Here is a 12,071-nt window from a genome sequence, read left to right as displayed (position 1 = left end):
AGGCCTGGGCAGGGGCGGAGCCTGCAACCGCGGGGAGCTGGGGGTCCCCTGCCCAGGCCTGACACCTCTGCCGGAGGCCTCAGGCCTGGTCAAGGGGCCGATCCGGTGATTGGTGATCGGAGGGTGATGAGGGTCAACTCCTCTGGCCGAGGCATCAGGCCTGGGCGGGGGGTTGAGCCAGGGATTGGGGGGATATGATGGTCCCCTTGCCCAGGCCTGAAGCCTGGGTCAGAGGATTCAGGCTTGGGCAGGGGGTGGAGCAAGCGATCAGAGGGAGATGGGGGTCTCCTGCCCAGGCATGATTCCTGGGCCAGAGGCCTCAGGCCTGGGCAGGGGCCAGAGCCAGTGATCAGGGGGAGATGGGGGTCCCCAGTCCAAGCCTGACACCTCTGGCGGATGCATCAGGCCTGGGCAAGGGGCCGATCAGGTGATCAGAGGGTGATGGGGGTCTACGCCTCTGGCTGAGGCATCAGGCCTGGGCAAGGGGCAGAACCAGTGATGGGGGGAAATGAGGGACCCCTGCCCAGGCCTGACACCTCTGTCAGAGGCGTCAGGCCTGGGCAAGGGGCTGATCCTGCGATTGGAGGGTGATGGGGGTCAACGCCTGAGGGCTCCCAGTATGTGAGAGGGGGCAGGCTGGGCTGAGGGACACTCCCCCCCCCCACACCCAGTGCACGAATTTCGTGCACCGGGCTTCTAGTTGGATTTAATAAACGAGAAACATGCAAATTGACTGTACCTCCACTATACCCACCAGTCACGCCCACCAGCCAATCAGGAGCGAATATGCAAATTAACCCAACTAAGATAGCGGCAGCCATGGAGCTGGAGCCTGCAGGAGGCTTGGGTTGCCCCTGGCAATGGAGGAAGCCAAGCTTCCTGCCTGCCCTGAGCTCCACTCAAGGCTACAAAGTTTCAATTATAGAAAATAAATAAATCCTAGGTACCTGCTTCCAGCTGCCATGGCCTCCGCTCAAGGAGGGGCTGCTTCCAGCCCTACCAAGGCTACAAAGTTTCAATTATAGAAGATAAATAAATCCCAGATACCTGCTTCCAGCCCGTGGTCGTGGCCAACCTGCAAACAGCCATCAGCCCCTCACCCAGGCTGGCCAGGGACCCCAGCGGGGACCTCCACCCTGAAGGGGGTGTGACCAGCCTGAAAACAGCCCTCAGCCACTCACCCAGGCTGGCCACACCCCCATGGGGTGAGGGTCCCCGCTTGGGGGGTTGGCCAGCCTGCAAACTGCCATCATCCCCTCACTCACGCTGGCCAGGCACCCCAGCGGGACCCCCTCCCTGATCCGGGACACCCTTCAGGGCAAACCAGCTGTCCCCCACCCCTGCACCAGGCCTCTATCCTATATAATAAAAGGGTATATAATGTGCAAATTGACCCTAACAACAGAACGACTGGGAATGACTGTTCACTATGATACATACTGACCACCAGGGGGCAGATGCTCAATGCATGAGCTGCTCCCTGGTGGTCAGTGCGCTCCCACAGGGGCAACTCTGCTCAGCCACAAGCCAGGCTGACGGCTGCCAGCGCAGTGGTGCTGGCGGGAGCCTCCCGCCTCCTCAGCAGTGCTAAGGATGTTCGACTGCAGCCTAGGCCTGCTCCCTGCTGGCAAGTGGACATCCCCCGAGGGCTCCTGGTCTGCCAGAGTGATGTCTGACTGCCAGCGTAGGCTGTTCCCCCGGGGAGCGGGCCTAAGCCAGTAGGTGGTCATACCCCGAGGGGTCCCAGACTGGGAGAGGGCACAGGCTGGGCTGAGGGACCCCTCCGAGTGCACAAATTTTTGTGCACCGGGCCTATAGTATATATATAAAAGCGTAAGTGATCGGCCAACCGTCCAACGTGCTGGTAGCTATGATGTGCAATGACCACCAGTGGGTAAACGCTCAATGCAGAAGCTGCCGAGATGCGGTGACTTGGCAGCTGCGGTTCTTGGGTGATGCACCCGGAACCAGAGAGGAGGGAGCCCAATTCTGGGGTGTGTCACCTGAGAACCACCCTCTTGCAATCCAGGACCTCTTGGAGGATGTCAGAGAACTAGTTTTGGCCCGATCCCTGCAGGCCAGGCCAAGGGACCCGTGCACAAATCCGTGCACCTGGCTAGTTGTAAATAATGCTGCAGTGAACATGGGGTATATATATCTTTTTGAGTAAGTGCTTTGTTTTCTTTGGATAAACCCAAATGTGATTTGCTGGGTCATATGGTAGTTCTGTTTTTAATTTTTTGAGGAAACTCCATAGTTTTTCCATAATGGCTGTACCAATTTACCTTTTCACCAACAGTATATGATGATTATTCCCTTTTCTCTACATCCTTGCCAACACTCATTGTCTTTGATGATAGACTGATGGGTGTGAGATGATATCTCATTGTGTTTTTGATTGGCATTTCCCTAATGATGAGTGATGTTGAGTACCTTTCTGTGTATCTGTTTATTTGGAAAAACATCTATTGAGATCTTCTGCCTATTTTTTAATTGTATTGTTTGTTCTTTTGCAATTGAGTTGTATGAGTTCTTTATATATTTTGGATATTAGCCCCTTATCACATATAGAATTTGCAAATATTTCCTCCTATTTGGTAGATTGCCTTTTCATTTCATTCTTTTGAGATTTTTTTTTTTTATTTGCTATGAGAAACCTTTTTAGTTTGATGTAGTCCCACTTGTTTACTTTTTATGTTGTTGCCAAATCAGAAAGTCTGCCAAGACTAATGTCAAGGAGCTCACTGTCTGTATTTTCTTTTAGGAGTTTAATGTTTTCAGATTTTACTTTCAAGTCTTTAATCCATTTTGAGCTAATTTTTGTGTATGGTGGAAATTAGTGGTCCATTTTCATTCTTTTGTATTTGGCTGTTCATTTTTCCCAACATCATTCATTGAAGAGACCCTTTGTTCTTTGTATATTCTTTGCTTCATTGTCATAAATAGACTATCAATAGGTAGGTTTGGTTCTGGGCTCTCTATTCTTGTTTTATTGATTTTATGGCTTTTTATGCCAATATCATACTGTTTAATTACTATAGCTTTGTAATATAGTTTGAAGTCAGAGAGTATGATGCCTCCAGCTTTGTTCTCTCTCAAGATTACTTTGACTATTTGGGGTCTTTTGTAGTTTCATACGAATTTTATGATTGCTCTATTGCTGTAGTGAATGTAATTGGAATATTTATGGGGATTATATTGAATCTATAGATTGCTTTGGATACTATGGACATTCAGTCCATGGGCACAAAATATCTCTCCACTTATTTGTGTTTTCATTAATATCTTAAAATTTTCAGTGTACAGATCTTTCACGTCCTTGGTTAAATTTGTTCCTAGGTATTTTTTTTTAATGCAAATGCAATTGTTTTCTTAATTTCTCTTTCAGATTGTTATAAATATATAGAAATGCAACAGATTTTTTATGTTAATTTTGTATTCTGCAGATTTACTGAATTCTGTTAATTCCAACAGTTTTTTGGTGTGGAGTCTTTGGTTTTTATACATATATATAATATATAATAGACAAATAGTGACAGTTTTATTTCTTCCTTTCCAATTGGGATGCCTTTTGTTTCTCTTTCTTGCTTAATTGCTACTTCTTAATCTTTCAGTGTTGAGCTTTTAGTATTGATCCTTCCCACTATGGATGATGGCAATCTAGCCCTCTTTCTTCCTCGTACCTATTATCATACATACTAGAGGCCCAGCACACAAAATCGTGTGTGGGTATGGTCCCTAGGCCTAGACTGTGATCAGGGCCATTTTCCCCAGCAGCCTGCCCTACCCCCTGCCTCCTCCCACCCGGGTTCCCTGTTCGCCATCCAGCAATGGGGGCCTGATGGCCAGGGGAGGGACCAAGAGGTCGGCCATTCCCACCCACTTGCCAGCCCCACCCCTGCTGCAGGTCGCCCTCTGTGTCCTAGGCCTGGCGCCACCTGCATCCCCTGCCACCCAACCCGTGTCCGTGTTCGCCATTGGTGGCAATTGGAGCCTGCGGGCCAGGGGTAGGGACCAAGAGATCAGCCCATTCCGCCCGCTCACCAGTCCCGCCCCCCCGCTGCCACCCTCCTGGGTTCCCGTTCCCCATCTGGTGATGGGAGCCTGATGGCAGGGGGAGGGATCCTACTCGCCGCCCCACCCCACCCCTGCCTCAGGCCACCCTCTGTATATGGGACGACCAGCAGGACAGGGGCCTTGGTCTGGCGCTGCCCGCACCCACCCCAGATCCCCGTTTGCCATCGACTATCGATCGGAGCCTGCTGGCCGGGGAAAGGGACTGAGAGGTGGTCACTGCACTTCATAGTGACGGGTCAAGCAGTCGTTCTGTTTGTTCTGCTGTTATGGTCACTGGGTTTTTATTATATAGGATATTCCTATCCTCTACAACTTCCCAATAGATTGCTTACATCAGTATTCACATGTTTACTTTCTTCTTTCCTATCCTCTCCCCTACTTCTAGCTACTCCAATTAGACCACTCCATTGAGAATACTCTCATCATCATTCATCCCAAATGACCAAGACAAAGATAACATCTAAATTTGCATCTTACTCAACCTTCCTTTTTTTTTTCTTTTCTCAGTTTTTGATATGTTCGACCACTCCCTCTTTGAAAAGCTTTCTTCACTTGGTTTCTGGACTGCCACCTGGTTTTCTTCCTGTGTCACTGTCGTTCTTTCTGTGCTTAATTTGCTAATTCTACTCTTTTTTATTTTTCCCCAGTATAAATATTAATTGTCCCAGGGTTTTCCTCTGCCCCCCCTTTCTTTGCTTTCCTTATGCAGTCTAATTTTTTCCCCATGAGCAACTGGATATCCAGTTGCTATTCAACATCTCTATTTGGGTTTTATAAATAAGCATTTCAAGCATTTTATGGTCCCAACCAAATTATAGATTTCTTTTATCAGATCCTCAAATCACGTCCCCATGTCACTACATCCATCATTATCCAGTTGCTCAGTCCAATTATCTGTCAGTATTTCTTTCTTCCTCATCTTTCATATCCAACCCATCATTACATATCAAAACCTATCTAGTTCCTCATGTCTCCACAGTTCACTTGCTAATATGATTCCTGCCTAGATCTCCAACTACTTGCCTAATTGCTAATTTCACTCTAACTGATCTTTCTACTTCCCTCTTTCCTTAATTCATTCACCATTTCACAGACTAATCAAAGAGATACATTTAAAGTATAAATCAAATCATTCCCTCTGCTACTTTAAAACCTTCCCGTGGCTTTCAGTTATGATTTAAATGTTTCATTTACTTTGTATATTGTTATTCCCCATCAGAAATAAACACTTTTGACTCAGAGAACCTAAAATTTGTTTTAAGCAGCATTTCAAAGTGCTCAAATTCCTAGGATACTGAACTTACCTCTGCCATGCTCATATATGAGTACCAAAAAAGAATATTCGAGGTAAATTTGGGATAACCCCTTTCTTTCTCTATATCTCATATACATTAGAGTTGATCACCAGCTTTTAATGAATGTTATATGCTGTTTATGTCACAAAGGTTTACATCATCAATCATATTGGAATTTTTAAATGTTCTGTTATTATGCAACAGTTTGCTTTCTGAATGTATTTAACTGGGAATAGAATCAAGTGCATGAGCAGATTCACCATCAAACATGGCTTCAAGATTTTAACTGATTTTCCTCCATACAATATCTTAAAGGGAGGTATTTTTTTACTTTAACTTTTGCCTGTTTGTGTAATTTTGTTAATTGCCACAAACTCCAAAGCAATGGAAATATGTTGGTGGTCTAAATAATAAAGGGAAAGGGGTAGGGGAGGAGATCCTGGATAGAGAATGTAATGAGTAGTTTGTATTATGGGTAAACAGAACTCAAACTGTGCATTGCTTGCATTTATCTGGCATTTCTATCCCTGCTTGTATCAGTTCCATTTTGTGCATCTTTGGCTGAAACCCTGTTAGAGTTTGCAGAGAGCTCCTGTGCTTATACCATCTTACTACTTGGTTCCGTATTTTAAGTGAATGGCTGGCTTTCAGCTCTAAGGAGGTAGGGTCCCATGAAATGAAGAAAAGTTAGCTGGAGAAGCCAAAGAAGAGGGTAAATGTGAGAGTGGGTATCTGAGCTACTAGGGAACATCTGTGTGTTCTGGCCTCCTAGGGAGAGGGTGTGTGTGAAGGAAGATGAGTAATGAGACTAGCTTGGTTTGAACCAGGTACCCTGAGACTTGCATGAGGTAAAGGCATCATGCGGATGATTTTCTATGGATATTTTAAAGAGTTATTTAGCCCTCAAATAATTGGGGGTATGTTTTGTTTGGGTGCCTCTTTAAAATGTTTTCCACTACTCCAGACTTTTCTTGTCTAGTCCATAGACTTACTAATGTCATTATTGACCAGCCCGTAGCTACACATGTGTATTACATATCACACAGCTAAACACTGGAGGAGGAGCAGAGGAAGAAACTAAGATGTTGGCAGCACACTGAATATTCAAACTGAAAATGTGTGATTTAAAGGAGAAGAGGCTTTGCTACACTAATTTATTATCTCTGGTCTTCCAAAAACCTTTGTAGTTAGTTTTAGATTCAATAGTTTTAGGCCAAGAATATAGAAACTATGTTTGACTTGATTTATAATACCCTTTATGTCTCTGTATTTTAACAGGGCAGCCCTGTATTATATCGAAATGTTACTTCTTTAAAAGAGCGCATATCTGCCTTCCAGTCGGCTTTTCACTCCGTACAGGAAAAGGAAAAAATTACTGACTGTCCTGAGTTCTCAGAGGCAGAGGGGTTCCACACAACAGGCTTGAGTGAGTAGAAAAAATTTGTCAGTTTCGACTTCTGTGGAATTCAGACAAGCCTCTGAGATATAAAAAAGATTTAGTTCACAGTGCAAAAGCAGTCTTTCTGAGCAGAGTTGTATTTTTAAATGGAGTCTAACATTCAAGATTTGGGACATTTCATGTAAAAACCTTGATTTCTGGTTCTCTTGAAAAAAACCGAATGTCAAGCATTTCTGAGCCTCCAAGTCCATATGGTCACAGTTAAGTTTTAGATGTAAAACTGTCAGAGCTGATTAGCTTATTTCATCTTTATAATAGCCCATGTGACAAATTTGAGTGTGCAAACTTTATTTTTAGAGGATTATTAAGTTTGGCAAGCATTTACATGAATACCAAACACCCATCCCCGATATTATAAACTGATCTATCCAATCTGACATCTTTATAGCCTGCCATATTCTTTATAATAACTTTTATAATTCATTTGGTTATTTTTTTTGTCACCTTTGATTTTCCAGTCACAAAACATTTCAAATACTAGAATTAGATGAATCGTGGCCTTATCCATAATTGTCAAAATCATACCTCTACTGCTCTGCACCCTAAGTAAGGTTCCACATGATTTTGTTTTGGTGTCTTGAACCATCTTCAAGTAATTTCAACACCACCTTGTGTGCAGTGCACTTCAACTCAAGACAAGTTTAATTCATCTACCTGTTAGTGCGTGACCACTCTCATGTACTCATTTTTATTTGTAGTTTGTAACTTACCTATTTTTCTTTTACCTGAGTTTTAAAATATGTTATTAACATGATTATTATAATTCTGCAAAGAATAACATTCTTTTTTGTAGCTAAGAACTGGGGCACATTGTGGCTGTATTTTCATAAACTCATACACAAAGCAGAACCAATATTAGAACATAACCACATCCTTTGAAGTGTTCAAAAGAATAAGTTTCCGTATAAATTTAAAAACAGAATGAGATACTGTATCACCAATGCCAATGTATTTTAGCATATCTTTCTGCATTTTATAGTCTGAAAAAAAATTATAACTAAATATGTTTTTCTAAGTAAATTTGTGTTAATCTTTTTAGTAGTCATGTTCACTTGTCTTTCCATTATATTTTCTTTTTTGAATTAAAAATTTTACTAGATTTTCCTATTCATTTCTAAAGTCTTTAGACTCAAGCATTAAATCATACTAAAATTATGATGTACAAAATTGTAAAAGAAAATACTCATGCCTATTTTGTTTTTATTTTGTTTTGTGTTTACAGCCAAAAAGGAAAGTCTTGGTGAATGTCAGCAGTCTGCGTTCCTTGCACAGTTATCCAAACGTCGGAGAATATCTTCTCAGAGCAATTCTGATGAAAATCTAACTAATGCAGTTGGTCCCCAGATGTTTGTTGTTGCTACTCCTCCCAGTACAGACCGAACATGCGCTTTTCAAACTTCTCTTGTAGATCTTTCTAAGGTAACTCACTTACTGGAAACATAGGAAAATAAAGCTTTGCTTTCCTGGTGAGGTAGTTTTTTTTAATACATTTTATTGATTTTTTACAGAGAGGAAAGGAGAAGGATAGAGAGTTAGAAACATTGATGAGAGAGAAACATCGATCAGCTGCCTCCTGCACACCCCCTACTGGGGATGTGCCCTCAACTAAGGTACATGCCCTTGACCAGAATCGAACCTGGGACCCTTCAGTCCGCAGGCCGACGCTCTATCCACTGAGCCAAACCGGTTAGGGCCTGGCGAGGTAGTTTTCAAGATCCTTTTTTCAGTTAGAGTACCTTGTACTGCTATAGTGTAGCTGGGTTTCAGATTACATGAGTGTGTGTATTTCCTACTTATTAATTTTTATTATTAGTTGGCTTATTGGTTTTTAGAGACAGTTTTGATTAAATGCCTTCTGAAAAAGTTTTTATAAAAAGATTAAGCAGTTTGAGGTATTGTTGCAATAGATGCTGATGGTACAACAGAAAGTCACAGTCTTGTCCTGGAGTAGCTTTTTGTCTGCCAAAGAAGGCTGACATGAGTATTTTATTTACACATTACTGGTAAATTAGAAAATTACACTGTGCTCCTCAGGCCTGTGGGTCTTGGCATTTCTGCCTTGGTACCTCTATGTTTGTTTTGCAAGGATTGATTTTATTTATTTTTAAATTGAATTTATTGGGGTGATATTGGTGTTACCAGAAATGGGACCTGACCCTGAGAGGGTCTGCCTAGGACCTGTGGGTAGTATGTGGGTTCTTGACCTCGTGCAGGGAAGATTTCACAGTACCAGTCCAGGGGATTTTGAGAGGACGTTTATTAAAGCTGGGTTCAGAGAAACAAGGAAAGGCCTAGGACAGAAGCAGCAACAGGTGAGGGATTAGGTGGGGAAATGAGCCCAGGCTGGGCTGCTTTGGTTCACTAAGGCGTCAGAGAAAAGGGGGCCTTGGTCACAGGGTCAGGGGGTTAGTCCTGGACGCTGCCCATTGCTCCCTGGTTGCAAGTTGCTTGGAGGCCCTTAGAGTTTAGGAATGAGTGCTTGTGGGGGAAGAAGAGGCTGAAGGGAAAGGCACAGGGCGTGCTCCTGGCAGGGAGAGCACATGCTCTGACTGGTTATTTTTGCTATTGTAATAATTTTGCTATTGTTTTGCTATTGTAATAATTGCTATTTAGCAATTGCTCCTTTGCTCTGCTCACTTGCCTCAAGGAACTAAGGATTTTTGTTGCTGATAACTTAAGCCTGTCGAGATTATCAAAAGACCAACCTGAATGAAATAATATTATTGATCTTTACTCAAATGTAAACAGGGTGCTAGTTTTCTCATGACTTCCTGTTTCATACTGGTACTTTTGGTTTGAACAGCAGGTTCCCATTTCTTCAGTGAGAAGAGACACCTAACCATTAGAATTGAAACCTTTTTTCTGTACCTTCTCTGTCACATTGATACAGTACATGTCCTAATGATTTTGTTTAGGCTGGTCTAAGTGTTTGATGGTCAGTTAAAGATTCTTCAGGGTCCAATAGGTTTCGTTCAGAGTTGCTTAGAATCTCTATCCCCTCTACCTTATTCTAGCTTAATATGAAATCATCATCTAATAGAATGGATAATAATTGTTTCTTATCAAAACTTTGATTGTTTGGACATATACCATGATTAAGAAATGGTTTCCACATTAATATGAGTGTTTTCTATCCTAGCCATTAATGCTTTTCCTATCATAGCTATTGATACTTTTGTTGTTTGATTAGTAATTATATAACATTTTCTGTTGTTTGTAGAATTTCTTCTTTAATGAATGTAGTTAGCATAATTACTAGACTTCAAATAAGGTAACAAAAATGCCTAGGGAATACATTTAGAATGAATATTCTGTTTTTAGTTAGATTCTCCTTCCTATACTTTTGAGATCAGATAATGAAGGTGATAAAATTGCCTCATTGATTGGTTTAACATTATATTTCTAGGTAATCTGCAATGCTTACTCAAACCTTTAAAAAGATATCAGTAATTCTGTAATTAATAAGATTTGGTACTTTTTTTGTGTGCACTTTTTTCGCCGCCAAGAAACTTTCTGAACCTGGTTTAACACAGTCTGGATGTTTAGTTGAAGAATCTGTTTCACTTCCTGAGCTCACAGAGGCTTCAGCTGGTAAGTATTTAATTTTTCCTTAGTATGCGTGCCAGTTCACCCATTGAAATATTTGTTCAATAGACATCTATACTTGGTGTACCTACATGATGAAATTTGGGAAAACTAAAACAGTTCCCTACATTTTAAGAGCTCTTGATCTATTAGAAATGTTTCAGAATTCTTTTTACTTGAGAGAGGGCATTGTTTTCTTTGAATAAGAATTAAGTGAAATATTTCCAACCTGATAAAATGTATTGTAAAGACTAGGATCTCTGAACATATTAACAGGTACATTTTGTTAGAAAAAACACTACATATGATTTTCTTGTTTTGTTTTGTTTAAGGTTGTGGGAAAAGGGACCAGGATTCAAATTTTAGTCTTTTCCAAAATTAGTGTACTTATATTGAATGAAAGTCACCAGTAAAGTATTAGGTTTATTTTCAACGTACCTGTGTCTCTCTTTAATGTAAAACTCTTGTATTGTGTTGTTGTTTTTTTAATCCATCTGAGATTCTCTTCTTTTAATTGGAATATTTCGCTCATTAACCTTTCAAGTCAGTAGTGATATGGTTTGATTTAAATCTACCATTTTAGCATACATTTTTTGTTTATTCTCTTAATCTTTTTTCCTTTGTTTCCCTCTTTGTGTCTTTTTTATGTTTATTTGAAAAATAATTTTTAAGTAAATTATTGTTACCTTTTATTTATTTTTTATTATTTTTAAAAATATATATTTTATTGATTTTTACAGAGAAGAAGGGAGAGGGATAGAGAGTTAGAAACATCAATGAGAGAGAAACATCGATCAGCTGCCTCCTGCACACTCCCTACTGGGGATGTGCCCGCAACCAAGGTACATGCCCTTGACCAGAATCGAACCTTGAGTCTGCAGCCGACGCTCTATCCACTGAGCCAAACTGGTTAGGGCTATTTTTTATTTTTTTGAATGTAAATTTTTAAAAAAAATGTATTTTATTGATTTTTTACAGAGAGGAAGGGAGAGAGAATGTTAGAAACATCGATGAGAGAGAAACATCGGTCAGCTGCCTCTTGCACGCCCCCTACTGGGGATGTGCCCGCAACCAAGGTACATGCCCTTGACCGGAATCGAACCTGGGACCCTTGAGTCTGCAGGCTGACGCTCTATCCGCTGAGCCAAACCGGTTAGGGCGTAAATTTTTTTATTGTTGATAGTATTACAGATGTCTCCCATTCCCCCCCTTTACTCCTCCCCTCCCAGCCTGTACCTCTCCCCCTCATCCCCTCAACCTGGGGTCTTCACTATCCTATTGCCCTGTCCATAGGCTATGCATAGCCTATATAATAAAGAGCTAATATGCCAGCTAGACCGGATGGCGGAATGACCTTCTGGAAGTACCAGTGGGTGGTGGGGTCAACCAGCCTGCGCCACCAGGCTTCTGGTTGAGCGGTGCTCCCCACCTGCGCTCAGCCAGAAGCCGGGCTCGCGGCAGCACTAAGAATGTCCGATTGCCAGCTTAGGCTGCTCCTGGACTGCGAGAGAGTGCAGGCCGGGCTGAGGGACTGCCACTCCCCCGAGTGTATGAATTTCATGCACCAGGCCTCTAGTAAGTGTATAAGTTCTTTGGTTTATCCCTTCTTCATCTCCCCTCCCCCCACATCGAGGTATGTCAGTTCCATGTCTCCA

At 42.1% G+C, this 12,071-nt stretch overlaps 1 protein-coding gene across 1 annotated transcript in view; it reads left to right on the top strand.

Annotated features, from left to right (window-relative positions):
* Positions 1–12,071, top strand: part of CDCA2 (cell division cycle associated 2) — a 71,149-nt gene that overhangs the window by 9,053 nt on the left and 50,025 nt on the right. The window contains 3 exon segments of the mRNA XM_059695952.1: positions 6,651–6,798; positions 8,054–8,250; positions 10,338–10,422. Of these exon segments, the coding sequence (XP_059551935.1) occupies positions 6,651–6,798; positions 8,054–8,250; positions 10,338–10,422 (430 nt within the window).

Source organism: Myotis daubentonii, chromosome 5 (assembly GCF_963259705.1).
Source record: "Myotis daubentonii chromosome 5, mMyoDau2.1, whole genome shotgun sequence".
NCBI lineage: Eukaryota > Metazoa > Chordata > Mammalia > Chiroptera > Vespertilionidae > Myotis > Myotis daubentonii.
The sequence above is the reverse complement of the archived record's forward strand: the minus strand, read 5'-3'. Positions and strand labels throughout refer to the sequence as shown.